General features: G+C 41.5%; 1 protein-coding gene across 2 annotated transcripts in view; it reads right to left on the minus strand.

The window, feature by feature from the left end:
- Window positions 1-23,618, minus strand: part of VTI1A (vesicle transport through interaction with t-SNAREs 1A) — a 352,105-nt gene that overhangs the window by 10,065 nt on the left and 318,422 nt on the right. Inside the window, exon 8 of one of the 2 annotated variants that reach the window (XM_006277966.4) lies at window positions 1-859. This exon is cut by the window's left edge and continues 10,065 nt beyond it. In XM_006277966.4, coding sequence (XP_006278028.3) covers window positions 766-859 — 94 coding nt within the window. In that variant the 3' untranslated portion in view covers window positions 1-765. The remainder of the gene's footprint in view (window positions 860-23,618) is intronic. The other variant, XM_019485972.2, reaches the window with a different exon arrangement.

A 23,618-nucleotide genomic window follows, 5' to 3' on the forward strand; every position in this document is an offset into this window, starting at 1 on the left:
TTGCTTACATTTAACAGCACATACATTACCATTAGAATGATTCAGAGCGGATTCAAAGACGTTGCACTGTGGGCACTATTACATTTTGGGCAAGTAATGCGTGCATTGCATCTGGGTCTTGCTGAAAGAAGAAATGTTTCTAACAGGCAGTAAGGAAAGTTTCTTTGGAAACAATAGTTTTGAATCAAGTAGTAGATTCATACTGGATGTTAATAAACTCAAATGCCAGGCCATTTCTTTCTCTCTTTTAAAAAAAAATAATATTGGTATTAGCAGGGCCACATTTATTATGGGGATTCATGAACAGAAGTAATTCATAGGAGACAGGTTCTGTTTCTACATCGTTTGGTCTCTTTTACTCATATCATGCAAGGTCAGATACCTGCTAGATCGTCCTATACCTAACATCACCCGTGAAAAGAACATAGACTCTTCTTCCCACAACTCCTGCAACTTATGAATTAATAGTGCAATGCAGCTCATGACATACAAATATAATTCGGAAGAATTAATGTATATCAAAAACACAAATATGAAGAGTCCAAAAACATTTCTATTAAGACCAAAAAAACCAACAAACCTATAAGAAAAATTTAACTCCGCGTGCAATCCATAATACAAAATATTTTTATGCTGCTTGCACCTGAGTTGATAGCGGGAAAGAGAGGGAGACACTGTCAGTGCAAGAGAATGATTCATGTGACCACTTTGTCTTAATTACTCCAAACAAGCGGTTTCTTGCTGTTTTAGTGAAGAAGAAAGATCTCAGCGTCCCCTGACAGAAAAATAAATAGCCATCAGGATGGTGAGGATGATGATGATTGCCAGGATAACTATCAAAATCCGGTTCTGGATGATCCTAAAAAAAAAAATGAAAATAGAAAAGAATTAAAAAAACCCAAACCCAGTGAAAACGACAGAATCTTTGGAAAATAATAAAAAAGGTGGACTGGCCTCACACAAATGTCTAGGAGAAAAGAGGTTTGTCCGCAAGTTTAAACACCTCTGCACATATTGCATAGCTTAGATTGCTTTTTGATTTCTCTCTCAAGTACATAAATGAATCGCTGAATCACACAGCATGCTCCAATTCATATTTAAGTTCTTTAAAACCATTAAATAATAAATCTGGAATGATGTAAACCGTGAGTGCAGAACGTCTGTAATAATAAACACCTTCTAGCCTCTTAAACCACAACAGAATCTATTCTTCCCCTCCACCTCCTCCCCCTTTATCCCCCCCCAATATGAACAGAAACAATTTGCTAATTTTCAGGGGATTTTGCCATTAAGGAAACCCATGGCACATTAGGAAACCCATGTCAGCGAGGTACTTGTACCTAAATACCAAGGGAAAAGTATAAAAGATACTTTTGAAGAAAAGGATGATATTAAAGAAGCAAGTGTCAAACTGTGAGGCTTATGTTGTAAAAGCCTCAACTGTCTCTGTAGCATACATTCGCTTATGGTAATAGGCAAATGTTACATTTACTATGTAGCAAAAAGATGGAAATTAGTAGTAATAAAAAAAGATGCCAGAAGTACAAACAGCTAATATTATTCAACCATTTGTTGAGAGGCACCTCTGGTTGTAAAAACAGAAAATGCAGCATGTCACATTCTGCCTGAACTTAACTGGTCAAATGAGGTTAAATGGATAACAATAGAGATTATAATTTGGACCTAGTTTGCATAAGAATTGGATTTTAATATTTCAGCCTTTCTATAACGCTCCCGCAGAACGATAGTGCCAGATGCCCTTTCTGCAGCAGGAACTTTTGCAAAACATATTTGGCCATAGCACAGCACCAGAACGGGATAAAAATAGCAAAAGAAAAATGAACCACGACATTCATTTTAACGAGGGGTTGTTTGTTGTTGTTTTTGCTCCTGCAACTGCAACACTCAAATAAAACCTCCATGCAAACCCCGACCAACCATGCAGGGAAAAAAGACTTGCGAGCACGCTTTGTGACACGACAGACAGAGGACGGGGGTGAAAACCGGAAGAGGGGAATGCAATTTGTTAAAACGAGCGGATTGCACGAAGCAAAATAGGAGAGTCCAGAGTCTGGAGACGAGCTTTCTTTGGTAAATGCTTTTCATTTGAGCCTGCGTGGCTATATATATAGATGGTATGGGAAAGCATAAATAAGGACCAACTTCAGCGCTCTCCCTACTTACCCCCCACCCAGAGGGAAAAAAAAAAAAGTAAATGGATGGATGAAAACTGTCACATCAGACAAACACACTCCCCTGTGACACTCTAAAAGGACTATCTCTCTATCCTCCTGACAGGTTACAAAATGATCACATTTGCTGACACGTCTTCCGCAAAACTGCTTTAGTGCTTGTGTCCACTTTCCTAGCAGGAGATGAATGGCCTGCTTTGTCCTCATTTATCACTTAAAGCTGAACTAAGATCTGTCTCGTTTATTTTTCCCTTCCTCACTAGAAAGGCTCCACCACAGCATTAATTCTTTTGCGATGACAGCTAATTCAAACTTAACAGGAGATATGTACTCTGCCAAAAGAACTGGAAGGGGGGGGAGGGAGGGGGGTGTTTCTTGCTCTTAAAAAAAAAGGAAAAAAAGGCTAAGAGCCTAACAAAATAAAACTAATTACGGGCTTTGGGCTCTTGTTGGTTTGCAATTCAATTTAACACCTGAACTTCCAGCTTCTCTCTTCCGATGGTGTGCCATTCTCTACAAAACACCTGATAACAAGCGATTTGTCCAAACGAAATGCATGAAAACCAGAACATATATTTACTCAGTCACCCTCATCAGGCCTGAAGAGAAACTCAGCAAAATTGAAACTCGGCAGTGAAATAGATTAAAAGCATGAAAACTCTTAAAAAATTCAGCCTTAAGTAACATACAGTACAGCTGGGTTGACAACCATTTTATTTGCGGGATGAGGGCCCCCAGGCATTCATAATGCTAATTTACAAAGGATTAACTGTGGGTGAAACTTGCTTAATCTAACTCATAGTTAGGCAAATGCATACATAACAGGCTGAATGTTTAAATCAACGCCTCGGATCTGGCCTACTTAAGAGCGTTTCATCATTTTGGCTTTAAAATAAATAAAGCAATTCTTCCGAAAGCTTTCCTCCTAATTCTCCGACCGCGCACCCGATTGCAAGATTACTCAATCTGCGGCCGTGTCTCTGAAAACCTTGTCAAGAGAACACGGAGCTATGCGTGCAGCCACCTGTATCTGCTAATTAAAGGTTCAGTTAAAGTGTGAATCGAGGAAATACATATCAAAGTTCAATTTCGAGGAATCTGAATTAGTCTGCCCAGTGCAGCAAAAGAATATGATATTAAAAGGAAGAAATTAATCATGAAATAGGATGGATGTTATCAACAGATTCCTCCGCTGAAGAATTATATCGTTTTAATATTCACGCCTACAGTTAAAGATTAGTTTTATAGCTTTAAAAATAACAATGTTGGGCTCTACTGTTTTACTTTTCAGGATGAGAGTAAAATTAAACCCATACCAAAATACCAGGAGGGGAGGGCTACAAGGAAAGCGGCTGAAAATCGCTGCAGCTGCAGCACAACGTGGTTGAGGGGTTAGCGAATGTGACATGCCGACGGCTGATTCTGGTCACCGGCGATCGGGCCGGGATGACGACTTCTGGGTGTTGGCACGTTTCACATCTCCGAGTCAACAGGCAAGGGCAGCTCTTCAGAGTAAAGCAAAAGAAAGCCAAGAGGCAAGGGGGGCTTTGAGCGATAAAACATAGTCAAGCCAGCTCGCAGTGGTAGAACAATGGTTGGCATTGGCAGGGCCCATCTGTAGAGCAGCCCATAGTACTGTCGCAGCCAGACACTGCCAGTGGGTATTGCTGTAGGCAAAGTATCGAGGAATTTAAAGTGGGGGAGGGAACGCTAACACTAAAAGGGGGGGGAAAAAGGGGGTTCAACATCCTCCGCCCCTTCCCCAAAGCGGACCACAAAGCTGAAAGCCACCGATAGTCCCATTTTTTTTATCTTTATTACCTTTCATTTTACAAAAATCTGCTGAGTGAGAAGCCCAGATTTTCCTTTGAAAATGCAAAGCGTGTTTACAGGGTAAATAATTTAAGAAAGAATATATACTTGAAAGAAGGCACCCATTGGAACATCCATGGCTAAAGTGCCTGAAGGCAAAAACTTGTGTATTTGCATGCTGCATTTTATTAAGTTAGCACACTGTCGCTTTAAAAGAATGCATGGCCAAATTAAGAGGAATGTGTGACTGAAACATCAAGGATTCCTCCAGTTTACATTATGAATCACAGCGCTGTTGGTACCGAATGATTTAACCCTTTAGTGGGCACATCTTGTTTCCAGAAATCACAGCACGCTGGAACTGCGGCACGGAGCTCAGAGCGAATGTCCCGTGCCATTCAGATGTGGAAAGATAAGCACAACGTGGCATGGGGAAGGATTTTTATTTCAGTGAGAAAATGCTACATTGAGTTCAAGTGAAGGGAATGGCTGCTAGGTTGAAAGCAATCCAGAAATATAAGTTAAAGCTGGGCGGTGCTTAATGGAACAGGTACGGCATACCGTATAAGCCAAACCAGGCCGTTTACACTGAAAGAGCACCCCGAGTTCCCTAAAAACAGAAGGGCGTTAAAGGCCCAACACTTCTTCCTTGTGTTTGGTCGCGACGCCTAACCTCTGACCGAAAAGCCTCCTAGAGGCTCCCTTTAGAGGCAGTGCCAACTTTGTTCCCCGATTTGATGAATGACATAGGCAGTGTTCCTGCCGCGGGGTTGTGCGGATCGTGTCCACGATGCTTTAGATAGCCACTGGTCTGGAGAACAAGTCCCGCATCCATTTCCTAATGCTGATGTCTCTTGTGCCCCCTCCACAGCACAAACTGTGATGCTTTTTACATTAAAAAAAAGGACAAACCCAAAAGATTATCCCCTTCTATATATCTGTGCACACACACTGGCTCTCACTCTGTTTGTGACATATTTAGATCTGCTCTGTATAAACACAAAGCAGTTCCAGAATAAGCTATTGCAAACCTTACATTAAGGATGCCAACCGTGTTTAAACCTTTTTACAAAACTGCATTCATTAGCGGGGGAGTGCACGACATCTATATGGGTTCAGCCTGATGTCTTGCACATGCCTTAGTGCCTGATTGACCAGCATTGAATAATGATGCCTTGCCATTAAGCACTGATGGTACAATAACAATTGTCATGAAAATTAGCAATCACGGTAACACGTTACAAAATATGGGACACAAACGAGGCAGTCGAGACTCCTGATGCATAAAAAGTTGTGTGTGCTTAACTTGAAATAATGAAGACAACAAAACAAACACTGCAAAAAAGTTCCAACAGCAGCTTAACTCTGACACCAATGCAAATAATAAAAAAAAATCAACAGCTTTGGGGACCAGTTAGCATACATTTGTTACAATGCAGGGCTTTATCCTCAAAGAAGATGTCTTGGAAAAGAGTATCCTCAAAAACACCGACTGATTGATAAGAAACTCGGAACATATAATTATGGGCCACTCTCCAACAGCGTTTCACTGTAATTCATACATTTAAGATTTAACTAGAAATAATTCCCAACAGTTTACTGGATAGAAGGACCTCCTCTTCCAATAGTGGAATGCATTTTAAATGTCCACCTTGGCTATTAAGTCTCTGGGTATCTAATTATAGGTGACCAGTAGCTTTAATTTTTGCATGCCAACATTTGCACGTGCAAATCAAGCGGTAAGACTTCTAAGTAACCGATAAGTCACGTGCAAATCGGTGCACTCAAAATCCCTTGGCTTGTTGAAACGGGGAAGATATACCAAAATAAGCTAAGATGTGAATTTAAATGAATATTATGTCAGTACAACCCTTGGTGTAGATGCTCATTCTAGTATACTAGTGGATTTTTCCACATATTTATTGAAATATCCCTAGGGCATGGTTTAAACCAAACTGGACAAGGTGGTATAATAGTATAATTACATCAGAATATCTAGTAATATTTACCATGTAGGCAAGGGTTGAGATGCTTGATGTTAAGAGGTTAAGTCCATCTTCCTCACCTTAAGAATGGAAGGTGTTCCTTTCAAGTAAAAATGATTCAGAAAAAGAACAAATGGACTAAGGCAGAACACACAGACCTGGCAACCTATTAAAATCCCAGGGGCAGAAAGAGCTGCCAGATCTTGCTACAGAATAACTACAGTTGGTTGGAAACTTTTCTTTTGAAATTTTGATTTCTGAATATTTGAAATTAGAAAAAAAATTGAACAAATGGAAAAAAAGTCCCCAAAAAACATGCATACACATTTTCTTCCTTTTCCAACCAACAATACAAGACAAAAAAAAATTGTCTTCTCAGAACTTCAAACTTTTTTAAATATTGGAGGAAAGTTTGAAAATACCTGATAATTATTTGCCAACCCACTCTGGAGAGGACTACACACTAGGATTTAGTTCACATTTAAATAAGTTTAAATCTGAAAATGCAGACTCAATTAAAAATACTACAATTATAACTCTTGCTGGATAGTGAATTTGAAATTTATAGCTAAAGGATAGATCTCTGTGAACAACAGCGTTTTTGAGGCAATCTCTGGGCAATGGAGATGAAAGGGGTGAGGTGAGGAGGGCCCCACTCACCCCAGCCCCTGCTGCAGCGGCCCCGGGAGCAGCCGAAGCCAGCTGCCTGCAGCCGCTGGGTTGCACTGTGTCCCGAACCCCCTGGGGCTCCAATTCCCCTGGGGTACCATGCCCTGAACCCCCTGGGGCTCTGCTTTGTCCAGGGCACAGTGCCCCGAGCCCCCTGGTGCAGCACAGCACAGCAGCTGCAAGCAGGCGGTGTCTCCCATTCCTGGGCTTGCAGCAGAGGTGGGTAGCGGCTTGCAGCAGAACCAGAGTAGGCTGGGGTCGGTGGCCACTGCAAACTGGGGCCGGCAACAGCACCAGGCTCTTCCTGGAGCTCGGTGTGGGCCGCAGCGATGGGAGGGGGGCTACTCCTACCCCAAAATTCACCATAGCCCCTCCAGTGCCACTGCCAAGCGCTGGGAACAGCCTCTACCACCAGCCCCAGCCTGCTCTTGTCCCGCTGCAGGCTGCCACCTGTCCCTGCTGCAGTCTCAAGAGTGGCAGATGCCACTGGCTTACAGACTCTGGGCTGTGCTGTGCCAGGGGTTTGGGACACGGTGCCCCAGGGGAAGCAGAGCCCCGGGGGGTTTGGGACACGGTGCAAGCCAGTGGCTGCAGGCAGCTGGCATTGGCCGCTCTTAGGGCTGCTGCAGCAGGGGCTGTGGTGAGTGAGGAGAAGTGGAGCAGTGGGGTGAGTGGGCTGTTGCCTACCCCGAGCTCTGGGAAGAACCTGGTGCCGCCCCTGCTGCAGCCTCGGGAGCAGCAGATGCTGCTGCTTGCACCCGCTGGGCTGCCCCATGCGCCTGTCCCCGCCCCTTCCCTAGCCCCAGCCTCACTCCCTCCCTCACCACCATGGGAACGCATCCCTATCTGTTCCACTGTAAGCTGGGTTCACTTTATGCAAATTCAATGTATGCGCCATTCTTCAGGAACGCATCTATCGCATAAATCGAGGGAAACCTAAATAGACATACACTATCAAAATATTAAACTACTAATGCACTGGGGCTGGGAGGGGTCTTTTCTTTTTAGCAAGGACTTGAGTGGAAGAATAGGTTACATAACTAACTGGCACAGTTTTAAGATAAAATTCAAGCAAAATCAACAACTTCTGAAGCCAGGTAATAGTTTTAAGGTGAAGTTCAGGCAATACAACTTTTTTGAAGCTGGGGGGGGAGGGAGGAGAGAGAGCACATGTGCATACATGAGTGTATGGGTGCATGTGAGCTGCCTGTCTGTGAGCTGGAGACAGATGGTTAAAAAGACATCCCTACATGTCTCCTTAGTAGAGCAAGCTGTAACATCTCATGCCACACAAAGATTACAGGGCATCCAACCCATCCACAAAACCGAAGATGTTGGTCAGAAATTGGCCAGGATGAGCCACCTCACTATCATCCTGCTAATAGTCCCCTTCCCATATATCTCTGATCAGAATTCAAGCTGCTTCTCCTTCGGTAGGAGTTTGTGCAGGCAGGTAGGGAGGGATGGTGAAAATACAAATCCCTTCTCTTAGATGCATACCTCCTGAAGCCAAGGGCCATCACTGTGTAGGGACTGTCACCCCTCCATACCAGCTCCAACATATATTGCCATAAAAATGGAAATTAAAGCAAGCCTATTTGAAGTTTAGGCTGGTGAATAATATTAAAGAGAAAATGGCAATACAATTTAAACATTTAAAAAGTACCTGTATTTGACAGGCCCACCAGTCAATTAGTTTGATAACTACTGCACTTATGAATGTAACAAAACTCTAAGATAGGACCTTTTTTATTATTCGTGGCCTACTTGCATAGTCCTTGACAGCTCATACACTTCCTGTTCCAAAAATCTCAAAGTCTAATTCAGACTTTGATAATTCCAGTCAGGCACACATTAAATGCAAACTCAGTGGAAATGGATGGAAGAAAGCACTGCTGGCTGGCCTCATGGAAGATAGATGGCTAAAGGAGCAATCTGGGGAGAGGGAACCGGATACTCATGGTTAAAGTGCTCAAGGATAAAACGAGAACAGTGAGGTGTGCTGAAATTCTTTTTATTAGTTTAGGAGATTTAAATCTTGAATTTATTTAGGCAGATATGCATGTCGAGGTAAAGCATGAGAAGGCCTGCAGAATAGAAAATGCTCTTCTGGGGCTCGAGACCTACAGCGTGAGCTGCATATGAGACAGAGTTTCTCTACTGTTTCACCAATGTACCTCAATCCTGTCTCCGTGTCCACTCATTCTGCGGGAAGATCATTAACAACATGGGAGAACGTGGGAGGTCATAGAGCTGTTGGTGGTTTCTGCAATGTGGCCACTTCTCTGCTGGGACTGGAGGAGGACTGACTCCTCAATTCACTTGCACCAGAGTCATTAGAAGGTAGCAACTTTAGGCTACTACCTATGAAGACTATAGGCAAACTGGTGGCAAAGGGAACACAAAACCCCTTTAATCTCTAGAGCATTTCAGTTCCTGAGAGGTACTAGTTTTAGGCTGCGTTTTCAACCTTTCACGGATTACAAACTGCAAACCCCAAACTACCGCCGACAAATGGAATTTAAATTCTCTGAACAATTCCATGCCGAGGTGAATATTTTCATCAAATGGCAGAAGACGCTCCTGTCTTGTACTGCACAACAGCAGTGCATTAAGGTCTCCTACCCACTGGTGCACGAGGGAACCACTTGGACACCCCCAATTCCCTGTCTCGATTGCTTTGCTAAAACAAAGTTTGCTCAGTTACTTTCAGCCAGCCCCCCGCAGTGTTGCTACTTTCCATCCGCAAAACAAATAACTTTGTGGGGCATCCAGCAAAGCATTGTGGGAACTGGAAGGAGCGAGCCATAAAAACTAATGCAAAAGATGCGGGATGCAAAAGATGCAGGAGTGGACCAGACTGAAAGCAATTCTCAGGACAATGAAGATTAGCTGGTTGTAACGCATCAGCTCACTGCCTTTTAGAGACATATATGCTATATAGTCTTGAACTTTCTTTTATCTAAGACAATAAAGCAAACTGTCAAGAAGAACAAGTCAACAGTATATCTGTGCAACGACTACGTTACCATGGTTTGTAGATAATGTTATGATAAGCACCACAAAAAAAAACCCTTGGATGCATGGGCAGTCTTGGGGCATTTTCCAGTGGGCATAACCTTGGTCTCCAAACAGTTAATGAGCACAACATCTCAGATAAAGCAATTATTTTACTAGCAGGAGCTCATACATAGCTCAGAAACAGCAAGAACATACATGATTTTGCATTGGCTTGTGCGATAAATGTGGTTTCATTTACATTCCATGCATGTTAAAGAAAATTAAAATTCATTAAAAAAGAGAGAGAATCCTGCACTGCATCAGTGTTCAGAACTATTAGATTCTGCTGAAAATATATATTAAATGGATGAAAAAATGTAACATCTTGTGCCTTGATTCACTATTAATTAACTGCTAATCTCTGGGTGGCTTTTAGGTGTGATGAAATTGGAGGCTGGACGCTACTTTGTGCATATTATTTTCCCCTTATCACACTTCATTTGACTGGGCGTCTTTTTGTATGGGAAGTTTGCTACAATTGTCTTAACAATGTTGACCTCTTTTGTAAAAAGCTGAAGGCATCTGCAGCAATTGTTCCTGAAAATGTGCTATCCAAAATGTTACCACTTCATGGCACTTCTTGAATGATAGAAAAGATTTTTTTTTGGTATATATTCATTTTTTTTTCAAATGCTATAAAAGAAAGGAAAACAATCATGGCTAAGGCCATTTGTGAGATGGCATTAAAAGAGCCTACTCCGAGACAGATAAAAATAATGAGAATCTTTCTGTCAAGAAGGATTTAGAAAATATCACTAGCATTATTAAAATTTAATTTTTTACTGTGCTTTTTGGTTCCCCCTTTTCCAGTGATAATGAGCAGGACTGCACACCTCCACATTGCTAGTACTTGTTTTGTGCAATAAATTCAGCCTTCCAGTCTGAAGACATTTCAGACAACAATTTTGACTGCTATAGGCTTATTTTGCAACCTGTGCTGTGCTTTGAGTCTTCCTATAAAAACCAGTTCATAAGCTAATTTTCCACAAGGCCGGTGGAACAAATAAAAATCAATTTTTGCCCAACTGGTTCAGAGAAATCCTGGGAATAGCTAAGACAGAATGGTGAAAAATAAAAAGGATCGATGTATTCACAAATGGTTTACCTGATAGAGAACTATCAAATTAGTTGACAGGAGATACTTGCCACTATTAGAGTATTTTCTTTTCAGCGTGTTACAGTATTTCTATTAGGGGAGAAGAAATGCCTCTACTTTGTGATGACCTCAGACACCTCAGTTTAATAACCATACCGGGTTTCCATACTTTCTATGAAACAAGGGGACGCGGAGTCAAAGTTCGAGAGCGCCTGAAGATCTCACAACCAGAGGGACCCGAAAATGGAAACTGGGCTTCGAATGGGGCCAGTTTTCCTGCTCTTGGGAAGGGTGTGAAGATTCCTTTTTTCGATGAACACAGAGAGACATTTATGACCTCTGACCAGCCCTGTCAAAAGTTATTTGGTCCATCAGGAAAGGAAAACATGCAGATCGCTTGCCAGCCTTCTCTCCCCATTAAAAAAAAAAGGGGGGGGGGTTGAGGTCAGACTGAAGACTAATTAGTTGAATGTCATTTGGAGAGTAAAATATGCAACCTATTCTTTAAGACTTCAAGCCTTTCAGGATCTCAGGGACAGCTGAGAAAGGAGATTGACTCATGTCGTCTCCTCCGTTTTATCATCCCTTCAATTGGTCTACAACTATTTTGGAGACTGGGTGGGACATTGGGTTGGGATCAGTTTGCCGCTCATGCCCGTCTCTCTGCCGTCTGACATGTGCATGCGAAATACTCATTGAAGGCTAGATTTTCCTGGCTATGCAACGTCATCGTCTCTCCTATGGAAATAAAACAAATACCAAATTTACAAGTTTCCTAATTAAGGAACTCCTTTTAAGTAGCTGGAATCTGAGCCCTAATATCTGGCATTTTATATACTTCTTCATGTTTTATGAGTTGGGCATGAAAATGTAACTCATTTTAAGGAGGGTGGGGGGAAAGGATGTCACTCTGAAGTCAAGTTACATATTACCCATTTAAAAATATTATAATGTACCATGGAGACATCATTGTTAGGGCCAAACAAAACATTACTCAACGGAGGAATGACATGAAATGCACAGTATTCGGGAGATGAAAGGTACTCTGAGTAAAGCAGTTTCAGTGCCAATAAACAGCACAATAAGGAGTGTGCATAGAGAAATACGAGAACGCAGATTCACCACCGCACGGGACGCGACACGCCAAGGACACACTCTGACATAGATGGCTACTGGCCTGCTTAGGGTTCTGGGAGAAGCTAAAAACTCCCCGCACTTTGACTCTGAATCCCGATGCTAATTTGCTTATGATATCTGCCTGATTTAGGGCTAATCTTCTGTAAATTAACTCCTAATGCTGTCTGAAATAATCCTCTTAATGTTGGTCTGTCTTTAGTACTTTGGATCAAATACCATGAAGTCTAGCAGCGTATGTAAGGCGGATAGCATTTGTAGTGCTGTTGGCTGCTATCGAATCATTGCCACGGGCTCAATTGTGCCTCGAAGACACAAATGTGGCATGGAGCTCTGCTGCCCTGAGGGAGCTCCAGGAGCACACAGGACCGCGTTACCATTGCTGCACCTCTTCAAAGGGGGGAACAGACTTGACCGGCGTGCCCGCTCCACCCTTTGCAGTGAATTTTGCCCCGGCTGGATGCATGCAAGGACAGGGCTGTGTTCAGAGCCTCCTGTCCTGAAAACACACGGTGATGAATTAGTGTGATCGGTCTCCGATTTTGAGACATCATCATGATGAGATCTACGTTAAGCAGTGCTAATTATCAGCTGGGAGCACAATCTGATAACTGTTTGGAGATGACGAAGCCAGACCATTTCGTTGCTTCAGACAGGCAAAGCACGTGAAAGGGTATTACTTTACTCTCGGCCAGCTTAATTAGTCTGGTCAATAGGCTAACTTTGTACGATGAACATTTTCCCACTAATACACTGAAATGCTTTTTTGCCTACAACATTAATATAATAACACGGCCTAAAGCCTAATTGATATTGGTAAGCAATGCAATTCCGGTCTTATTTTTTCCGTTTTTCAAATATAAGCAGCACGCACGAGTCTGAGTGAATGGGGCCCTTTATGTTTTAACAGGCAGTTTATTGGCCCAGACTCCAACATATAACAAGCCGTATTGCTAAAGCAATACATATTTAATTGAAAAACTCATGTATTTTTACTACGAAAGTGACTCAACTAACCAATATGTCTATCAGGTAAAGGCTTGAAAAAAAAAATGATATCAAGAATGCTGTTTAGAAATTATTTTCTCACCATAGCAAACATTTATAGGAGGCTAGTAAATGAAAAAAAAAGTCATATTGTTTAATCCTGCTTTATTTGAGTTGGCTGTTTTTATTAAAGAACGGATAAAGCCCGGTAATCAGTGAGCTGTATGTGTCCGACAGCCCTTCAAGAGCCTTGTGGAAATGTATAAAACAAGCAGTGATACAGTCCTTTGCCAAACACTGTCATAAATTTTTTATTTGGCAGCTAACATTCTCACTAGTTTTCTTGGCAGCAATTGGGACCTTTAGCAAGAAAGGTGCAGGAGAAAAATACCTTGTTTAGAGATGTTTTCAACACTTTCTGGGATTTTTCAGAACTTCTGCCTGCAGCACATATTTACAACCACGGTCTCCAATCACCTGATGAGTAGGTGGTAGTTTTTAACTTTTTTTTTTCATCTTTTTAAATATAGACAGCCAACTACCCCCCTCTGGCCTTCAGCCTAGAATATAGCTTTTTTTTTTCCAGTATGTGTTCCAGAGATACAAGTGGTTGCTCCTTTCAGTCGAGACAAAAAAAACTGAAAATAATATCAGAATGTACCTTTCATTGCTCCTGATAGTATCTGTATCTTATTCCCAGATGACAGAGATAAATGAAAGGCAAACATGTGCTGATTACTTTTGCATTTTTTTTTCAGAGATCGCTACAAAAAAAAATAAAATAAAAAAATGGTCACAGGTGCAGCTCTCTCGGCCCGTCGGTGGACTGTCTGATAAACAGAATCATGAAATAGGTTTCTGTACCCAGACCTACTTCTCAAAAGATTGCTTTTAAAAAAAAAAAGTGATATGGCAAACTTCACATTTGCTACACAGTTTCTGTCTGGATTTTGGTAAATCGGGTACTGCGCATTTGCAAATATAGCTGCTGTCATACAGAGACCGCAATAAAAATCATCACAAGTGATTTCATTTTTAAATCATTCACATAGACTTAATACATTTTACGCATTATTTCTCTGCTAAAAAAAACTGGGGACAGCTTGATTTTCCCAAGCAACTGCCCTTGATGTGGGCACGTAGCAGTAATGAAACGATACGTCATCTTTGGTGTCAGGACATATGGAACTGTAGTCTGCCTTAAACAGGTCTGAAGCAGCAAATGATAGTTTTTTTCCCCCACCGGGACATTCAGCCTCTTGTAGCTTTATTTCTAAAATCATGAGACGATATATGAATTCAGAGTCCTCATTAATTTGTCATGTTCATTAAAGAGATCAGCTGCAACTACAGATGCTAATAAACACACTTCCGCATAGTTTGTGTTCCACTTTTGTGTCTCCTGTTTACCAGGGGCATCATCCTCTCTGACACTGTACAACGCAGAGACATCTGGTGGCCAATTAAAATATGGCAAGCAAGCATATACCATTACACCTATAACTCTGGTGAAGTCAATCAAGCGGCCCGATCTTGCTTCATGTAGACAAAGATGTTCATGGATAAAACCAACACCACTTCTGTGCCATTTCACAAAATCATGCCCTTTTTGCTGGGAGAGTTGTTTTCTATAGGTCCAGCTTTCCGGAAAAAAAACTTTTCAAAAATCTCACTACCTCATTGACTCTTTTCAAATGATGGTGCGAACACATTTTCTTCTTAGTACACATTTTTTAACTTTTGCTTTCCTTGCTATTAGTACTTTTGTTTCATTTTATAATGGCAGTTTAATTGCATAATGCCAATGGAGAGAGCACCTTTGAAGGATGTTGCATATAACAAAAACTTTAGGAAGAGACGGAGAAACTAAATTTTAAGAAAACATAACAGATCAGGGAAAAAAAAAAAAAGGGCATCAATAAGTAACAAGTAGCTTCTGGAGGCTTGAACCAAAACCCACAGAAGTCAATGGAAAGTCTCCTATTGCTTTCAATGGGCTCTGGCTTGGGGTGTAATCTTTAAAAGGGGATATATCTACAGTTTCATACGATGATTTAAGTAAGAGTTGGTGGGTTTGACGCTGCCCTCAATTAGAGCACGGCAAATCAAGAGAAACCTCGTGGAATGATGTCACTGCAAGAGTGAGTCAGGCCTCCAGTCTCAAGAGCAGAGCTCGAGCCAGGGATGTGAACCAGATGTTGCTCTCCGAATTTTGTTTAGTAAACCAGGTCACCAGAACTTTTCAGAGGTCGGGGTGGACTAGCACTTCTGTATCATCCTTTTGATTGTGCATGTAGGAGTGCATATACGGCGTGTTTAAATCACAACTGGGAACATCTCTCTCTCAAACTTCAGCTAAGCTCCTTGTCCCTCGTGGCAAAGCAAAAGGTACCTATTTGTGGATGGGAAAAAAGGGCTTTTGTGAACAGTAAAATGAACTACAGACAGACCCTATTTTTAGTTTTCCTTTTTTAAAAACTATTTTAAGAGAAAACACGGCTAAATATATCAGTTTTGCATGCTGACTCATTAACAAATTTAGCAGTACAACATTACACTTTATAATTAAGACCACTCTGTTTGCTGTTGCCCAGACTTTTGTCAATACTCTGTGCACAGGAGGTTTTGGAACAAGTAAAACCGAGAAAGGGCGAAGGCAATTTCCAACAGCTTGCTCAAGCAAATCTATCAGAGGCTTTAACTCGCTTTGGAACGCTGAAATTTGAGACGCCGTATCAAATAAGCAGCTTTTTCCCTGAAGAGTAGAAACCGGGTGTAGCTAACCTAGTGCATAATAGGTTTATTCTCATTTACAAAACAGGAATTACTTTATGGCCCCAAAGTAAAACTAGCGCAAAAAATAAACTGGCAGATTTGCTGCAGATGTGTGCCATGACATGTATGCAGGGAATCTGCTATTAATCGCATGCTAAGATTTTAATATTATATAGTCTCATGCAGGCAACCACTATGTTGAAGGTTCTGGGTTAATAAAAGCCTCAGAAAGAAACTGGTCTTAAATTTAGGATGTTCAAACTTATTTTCATACTGTATCTGCTTAATCCACTTCCAGGAGCACCCTGGAACCTCCACTGCTTGCATTTATTTCCATGTCTATTGTGCGTTTCCCTTTTTGTGTACGTGCTCAACGTCTTTTATGGTGACACATGACAGTTCTTGGTGAAAGTGCAGCTTTCCAATTCTCTCATTTACTGGACTATGACAGGCATGTTCTTGTTAGGGGCTTGTTTGTAAGAGCTCTGGATATGTCTAGTACAGGAAATAGTTTGGCTCAAGTGCTGGAAAAGCTATCTTTCCCCTGAATCTTTCAAAACTGGTGTCAGAACATAACTAAGACCCATGTCTCCACACCAGGGTTAAGATTACTATGAGCAATTATGCTATGGAAATGCATTACTCTGACAAAGTAATCAATCAAATTATTTCTCACAATTTCAATTCACCCCTAAAATTTTCCTTACCTCCAAAGCCAGCTGGGTATTATATTACCAAAGCTGTTGAAAGGGTGTAACACTAACCATGAAGCCAAAGGCCACTAAAACTATGCAATGCATAAATTTTTATTGTTTGCTCAGTATTGAAATCTCATTAGGGCTCCTAACTCATCGGTGCACTGTGAACATTTGCATCTGCTGATCATGAGAACTTGGGAGGAATGTACACCTTTGGCTAACTTACTTGTTATGTTTTCAGATGAGAATGTATGTTGCTTTTTTTCCCCTCAAAGCCCTTACACAGCTGTGATTTAAGCGTGCACTTTTAAATACAAGATACATTAAACTTCCATTAACAATTTCTCAAGGTTGTTCCGTCACTTGGAAGGTCCATGATCATCCTTAACAAAAGCTTCATTTGACTTAGTATTCAGGAAAATCATTGTTTGAAAACTGCGCCCCATAGAGCATTTTCCTTCATTCATCCTTTCTGCTTTATTCGGTCGCATCTTAATTAGATTAGAATTTGTCCTCCAATTAGCTTTCATTAAACTTTAGAGATTACAGCAAAAAAAAAAAATCTCCACTGAGTAATGAGTCAAAACTGTACCTAAAGTTTAAGATAAAATAACTGTGCAAATGAAGTGATTATGAAGATTATTACTATGCAAAAAACATCAGGCATTTCCTGCTTTACTTCCACATTTAATGGTGTAATTTATGCTGCTGACTTCAATAACTCCGTTGTATCCATCCAATTTACAACTCCAGAGTAGTAATCACGATAATACCTTACAGTTACAGAATACCTTCCATTCCTAAGTATCCTTCGGGGCTTGATTTTGAAGTCCTTACTTACATGAGTGGTCCCACTGAAGTAACTGAAACTACTCAGTCAGCCAGTGCAAGTATGGGATGAGAATTTAGACCAGAACTATAGGTTAAATTTTGACTTTGGAAACCCTCCCTGATTGGTATGGGATCAAACCTGATACATGCACATACATAGGTGTGGGTGCAAAATACAGGAATCACTTCATCCATCTCAGCATGGGGCGTAACCGTTTAACAGAGTACAGCAACATCTCTCATCTGTTTAGGAATCGGTATGAAGACAGATATTACCTCCAATTAAAACTGATGAGATAAATGAGAATGGAAAATGGCTCAATAGGACAGTGGCTCTAATACTGCCACTCTAACATCACTTAAATCTTCAAACAGAATAGGCTAAGTAGAAGATGCCTGTTTGCTAAAAGTTGCCAATGCACAGTGCAAACACAAAGTTTACATGTGCCAAAGGCAGCTTCAAGGGTATGCACTGTGAATCTGATCATATATACACACAGTAGAACAGAGAGACCCATACTCATGTCTCACTGCAACCAATATAGTCCATGTTGGGAGAATGTTGTAGGAATGGACTCTAAACTCTCTTCTGAAATGAAAGGGTTATAAATACACACAGAAAACAACAGGAAGCTAACATCTTAAAACTACAAATAGGAACACCCGGGTTAAAAAAAAATCCAGGGACCTGGTCTTAGGCTCTACCGACATAGGTCCACAATGGGAAACAAATGTTTTTCTAATAGTAAAATGCGAGGTCATAAAAACAACACTATCATTTTAATTTGCATAGTGTTCCAAGTGCACACAGATCAACAGATCCCCCTTCTTTACTTAATATTGACATTCATAGTTTCATAGTTGGTCGGGTCGGAAGGGACCTGAGCAGATAGATCATCAAGTCCGACCCCCCTGCCATGGCAGGAAGGAGTACTGGGGTCAAATGACCCCGGCAAGGTGTTCATCCAGCCTCCTTTTAAAGACCCCCAGGGTAGGAGCCAGCACCACTTCTCTTGGTGGTGGTTCCAGATCCTATTTACATTTTTTTCTATTTACATTATTAAGGTAAATAGAAGTAACCCCATTTTACAGATGGCAAAACAGAAGCTTGAGTGACTGAGTTGTCCAAGGCTGGGAATGAGACGTTCAAAACAGTTTTACAGCCATATGTGGTACATACTGCTTAATTCAAAATATCCATTAATCAACTACTAACCCTTTAAAAATGTATATATATGTACCCTGACCAACTATACAGTTGGCAAAATTTTTACAAATGATCCAGTCTTATTTTAAAAAAATGACATAGGCACATAGGCTAGAGACAGATATTACACATAAACTGGTTTAAGTGATCAGAAACTGGAGAGCATGCTCTCTGCTCCACAGCAGAGCTGGCCCCTCCCCTCTGCTCCCTGGCTGCAGCTCTGGCAGAGATTGCAGGCATCTGCCTGGCTTCCCTTAGCATACCACATGCTGGCTACAGTCCGTGCTGTGGTAGACCGGTTCCTTCCTTGTAAAAGCTGTTTAAGAAGAACTTGAACTAATGGACAGAGGCTTTTTCTGATGGGGTGATAAACAGAGAGTTAGGGTGATAAACACTGTTCTCAATTCCTTGCTGGGCTGCTCAGAAAGGGGGGGGACCGCTCCCTAATCAGAGTATCCTGCCAGGGCCTGGCCACACTCCCCACAGCTCAGCAGTGCGGAAGGGAAGGGGGGCTGCTTTAGTGCCCCCTGGGCTTCTAGCCTGAGCCACTGCAGGTATGTGCCTGAATTTCTGGGATGTCTGTCCACTTACAAACTGGTTCAGCCTAGCCAGGTTAGACTAACCTGTAAAGATTGAATCAATTCAGGCTCAGGCTTTTTGAATGTCTGTCCCTTTTGAATGTCTAGCCTTAAAAGCCTGATTCTAAAAGCTACTTAGTGCCTCACAGCTAGATTTTTAAAGGTATTTAGGTGCTAAATGCCCAGAATTAGGAGTCTAAATACCTCTAAAAGATTGGGCCTAAGCCATTTTGAAAAGTGGACCTCAAGTATATTTGAAAATTTTGCCTTATGTAACCAAAAAATGCACAAATAATCTAAGAACACACCTTTTCCATAAGGAGATATAGCCCTCTTGAGAGGATGTCTAAAGCTTTGGCATTTCAGGCCAATTGTGGAAGGGAAAAAATTTCACTCATTGAGGAATTCTAAATATAACTTTGTATCCGTACAATACACAACCGACATACTTGGAAAAGAATCATAAATTATCACTTATTTTAAGGCTACGTTCTTATTTGGTACCAACCATAAAGAGTATTTTTAATAAAGAAATAACCTCAGGTTACTTTTTATTGGAATGTGATTTATAAAGTTATAAGCGGGTATCTATTCGGAAGTATGGTGTGTACAGGGCTATTTTTGCACTGAGAATGGAAACTCAAACTGGAAATGGAGTCATTCATTCACACTTACAGGATGACATCCCGTTGACAGGCATGCAAACTTGGAAAGGTGCTACACAGCTGCTCTTAAAATACTACTATACTTTTCCTTTCAGCTTCAGTTAAGCAAATCTTAAAAAGAAATCAGGACTACATTAGGGTTACGGGTTCATTGATTATATTGGGAAAACATAAAGGATGTGGGAAAAGTCAATCCACTTCTAGCAAATATGTTGTTTGCAAAATAGAAGCACCGTTTTCACTAAGCAGTGAGGTAAAAAGACTAGCGTGAGAATACAGCGGGTGCAAATGGTTTAAAATTCAAATATTCTCTGAATGTTTTTAACATCACTGAGCATTGAGAGCGTGCTGTGACTCTGGAATGTTCTACGAAGCAGAGCATGTATTATAAATGTCTTTTTGTCCCATCTAACTCGAGACCTCTTGAATTTGTGGGCTGGAGTGTAATATTCATCCACATACCGCTAATCCACAACTGCTTTTGCAGTTTTGCTCCCAAGTTGGAATCCAAAATAAAGAAGCTATTTTCTGGTTGCAGTTTAAGATGGTGGGGGAAGAGAATTTGGGGAGACAACTAGTTTTTTTCAGAGGGCAAAAGAACAGATCAGCTAAGATTGGGAGATTTCTGCCCCCTTTTCATCATATACGTAGAAGAATTGCTCAAAAGATGTCAGCTTCATTAAAGTGAAATCCAAGTTTTAGACCTTAAAACCAAACCCTGAACCCTGGCCTAGAATCTCCTTCAGATCCAAACATTATCTCTTTGTCCTTGTCCTGTATGCCATTGCAGCATGCATCTGCACTGCCAAAGTACTATTTTTAAATAAGCACAACCAGACTGGTCCTTAAACTCTGTGATGCATTCTGCAACTCTCCTTGATGCGAGCATCCAAGAGTGTCTTCTTTTTCAATAGCCTGTACCTGCTTGCCAAAATACTGCTGCCATTTCCATCCCTTTATCATTATAGGTTTATGGAAGAGTTCCTATTTTGGGGGAACCCCCCCCAACAACTTAAGGGTCCTAAGTTTGTGCTGAAGCCCAACTAGGATTTCAGTACACATGCAAATGGTGTTTGGAATAGAAGGTATTCCTTAATTGAAGTCTAAAATGACAATGGCAGCAGAATGTGTATTTATTTCAGCCAGCCTCTTAGGATAGCATGGCTTTATGCTGCTTTTATTTCCTCACACTTTATCTCTCTTCACTACGCATTTGAGTTGATTTTGAATGATGATGGCACTTCAAAAAATGATGTAATAATTCAATTATTTGGCCTCTAACTCCTGTAAATCTCAGGATGATATTGCAAGGATATTGTTCAAAACAAATGTCAGCATGCATGTTTTGGGGAAGATTATTCTTTCCCAGTCCCTCCTCCAACTGAAGTAAAGTGGGGCTTGCACAGTGGCTGTGATATAATCAGCTTCTACGAATATTAAAATTATCCAGAAAAAAAAATCAATATTTTTTTAATGAGAGAGTGTTAGACTTCTGTAGAATGGCTCTTGCATATTTATTTCCTATGCCAAAGCTAATTAAGTTTTAGGTCGGTTTGATATGTCAAAAACTGCTTGGATCACAGAACTGCACCAACACAGAGAAGACATAATTTCTTCATTCAAACTGGAAGCATCTGACAGAAAGCTAGTCTTGTGACTGTGCGGAAGTGGGAGAGAGCCCAGCTTTCGCTCATATTTGTTTCTAAATATATGGCATTTACTAACCTCTCATTAAAATACCTTGATGGAATGCAAATCACAGACCTGCTACATTCATAACTTTCTAAAGGAAGCAAACAGTGAGACCGACAAGGAAGGGCTTCTTGAGAGTTGTTTTAATTTTGTTTTCTCTCACTCAGTTTCATACGAACTACTGAGCAAGAGTTGCAAATTCAAGGTCCTTGGGTTTCTTAAAAAAAAAACAACTCATAAAAAGTAGCTATCAAAAAGTCATTACACTGGAAATACAGTGTATTGAGTGCTTGAGTGGAGTGGAGTCTCCAGAGATTTGGATTCAAATCCTGATTAGTTCAAAGCTAAGGAGGCTAGCGAAGGTCTCATCTGAGCCTCCAGTTGACATTTTTCCAAATAAATACGTCACACTATAGCTTTGGGTTCCCTTCAAGATGACTGGCAGACCCTGTTCAAAAGGACCTGTATGACTGAACTAGCCGATTGTTGCTGATCAGGGGACAGAAATGTGTCTGGAAACTTGCACATCACGCTACCCACATTATGCCTCTTTTCCATCCTGTTTGATTAGCTCCTTAGTTTCATGAGCATTAAGAAAAAAAAATGAAACCCACACATCCCAGTAACTGTGAGGATGGGAATAGGCAACAAGAAAATGATTGTGTAAATTGTTAATTCAAAGCTTCAATGGATACCAAAAGACAAATACTCAGACTCTTTATGTTAGAGGCAAAGATGTGTGTGGGTGATACCGTTTCTTGGACCAACTGCATGGCTGGGGTAGGCTTAGACAAGCTGTCGGGCATCACAGTGCCTTGAGACCCAAGGAAGGGTACTGTGGGCACATCTACATGAGACGTTTACTGTGGTTGCCTAATTAGCTCCGCAGTAAATGTCTCTGTGTCTACACGTGTGACCCTATTAGGCCACAGGAAACTAATACATCCTGCAGCAGGTTAGTATGTGTAAATACAAGTACTATCCTGCTGGGGAGTTTTTCGTGGGCTGCAACGCACATGTAGATGCTGACCTGGCTGCCTGCCCACTAGCCCCACGCTGAATCTCCCTCCTGCCCCAGCCAGCCCCTCTGCAGCCCACTGAGCCAGGTCGGAGCAGCCCTGGAGCCCCCTGCCACCTGGTTCAATGTACTGTGGTCCCAAGTGCATGTGTAAGTGCTAGGTGCTGGAGTTTATTGCTTCACCTTAACTTGCATGTAAGGGTGGTCAAAATTTGGACTGGGCTTCCAAGGGAGGTGGTGCTCTCCCCTACCTTGGGGGTCTTTAAGAGAAGGCTGGATAGGCATCTGGCTGGGGTCATCTGACCCCAGCACTCTTTCCTGCCTAGGCAGGGGGGTCGGACTCGATGATCTGTTGAGGTCCCTCCCGATGCTAGCATCTATGCATGTGTAGACGCGCTCTGTGATATTGAAAAGCTTTTCTAAATCATCTCAACCATACGGTTAGTCCAAGAAAAAAATACCACCCACAAAAAGTCTTGCTTCTCGTGTATTTTCTGGACCATGACCACTAAAACAGCACTTCAGACTCCTTACTGAATTTGAGTCTGCAGGCAGGAATAGGAGATTGTCTTCATCTCAAAAGACCCAGAAAGATTGCATGTTCACCTCTCAAAGAACAGGCTGCCTTTCCTGATTGATGACTCCTAACTTTGATATACCAGGCCCTATCCTGTGGACAAACATACAATTCAGAGGCAAAGTAAGCAAATTGGCTTTATAATATCCTCCAGTTGCTCCTATTCTGAGACTTGCCTGAAACCCCAGCTTACTGCAGCCTCAGGACTGCTCTAATTTACAGTCAACTCCCAGAGGCTAGTTACGTGAGCTCTGCAACCCCAAGCAAATCCCAGCATATTTCACATCTCTATTGCCGTTCTGGAGCTTTAGTCATAGTTTTAAACGACCTGCAGACTCAGCAAGGCAGGGCCGGGCCGCGTCGGTTTACACTCTGCTCCTCCTGGCAAGACTACTAGCATGAGGTTAGCAACAGGGTTTTGAAAGGAAAGCCTAGATACTCCAACAAATTACTGTGAAGTCTGCAAGCGTGTGAACATACAGTGTATTAGCGACTGGTAATTGTTGTCCATATGCTTAGACTGTTGTAAACGTGAGACGGCTTACTCCTCAAAGAAAGGGGACTAAACTACTTAGCATTTACTGCAGGGCACAAGCATGCGCACAAGCAGTTTCCATAGGGTAAATGACACTAAGTTCATGC

This window comes from Alligator mississippiensis, chromosome 6 (genome assembly GCF_030867095.1).
Source record: "Alligator mississippiensis isolate rAllMis1 chromosome 6, rAllMis1, whole genome shotgun sequence".
NCBI classification, from domain to species: Eukaryota; Metazoa; Chordata; order Crocodylia; family Alligatoridae; genus Alligator; species Alligator mississippiensis.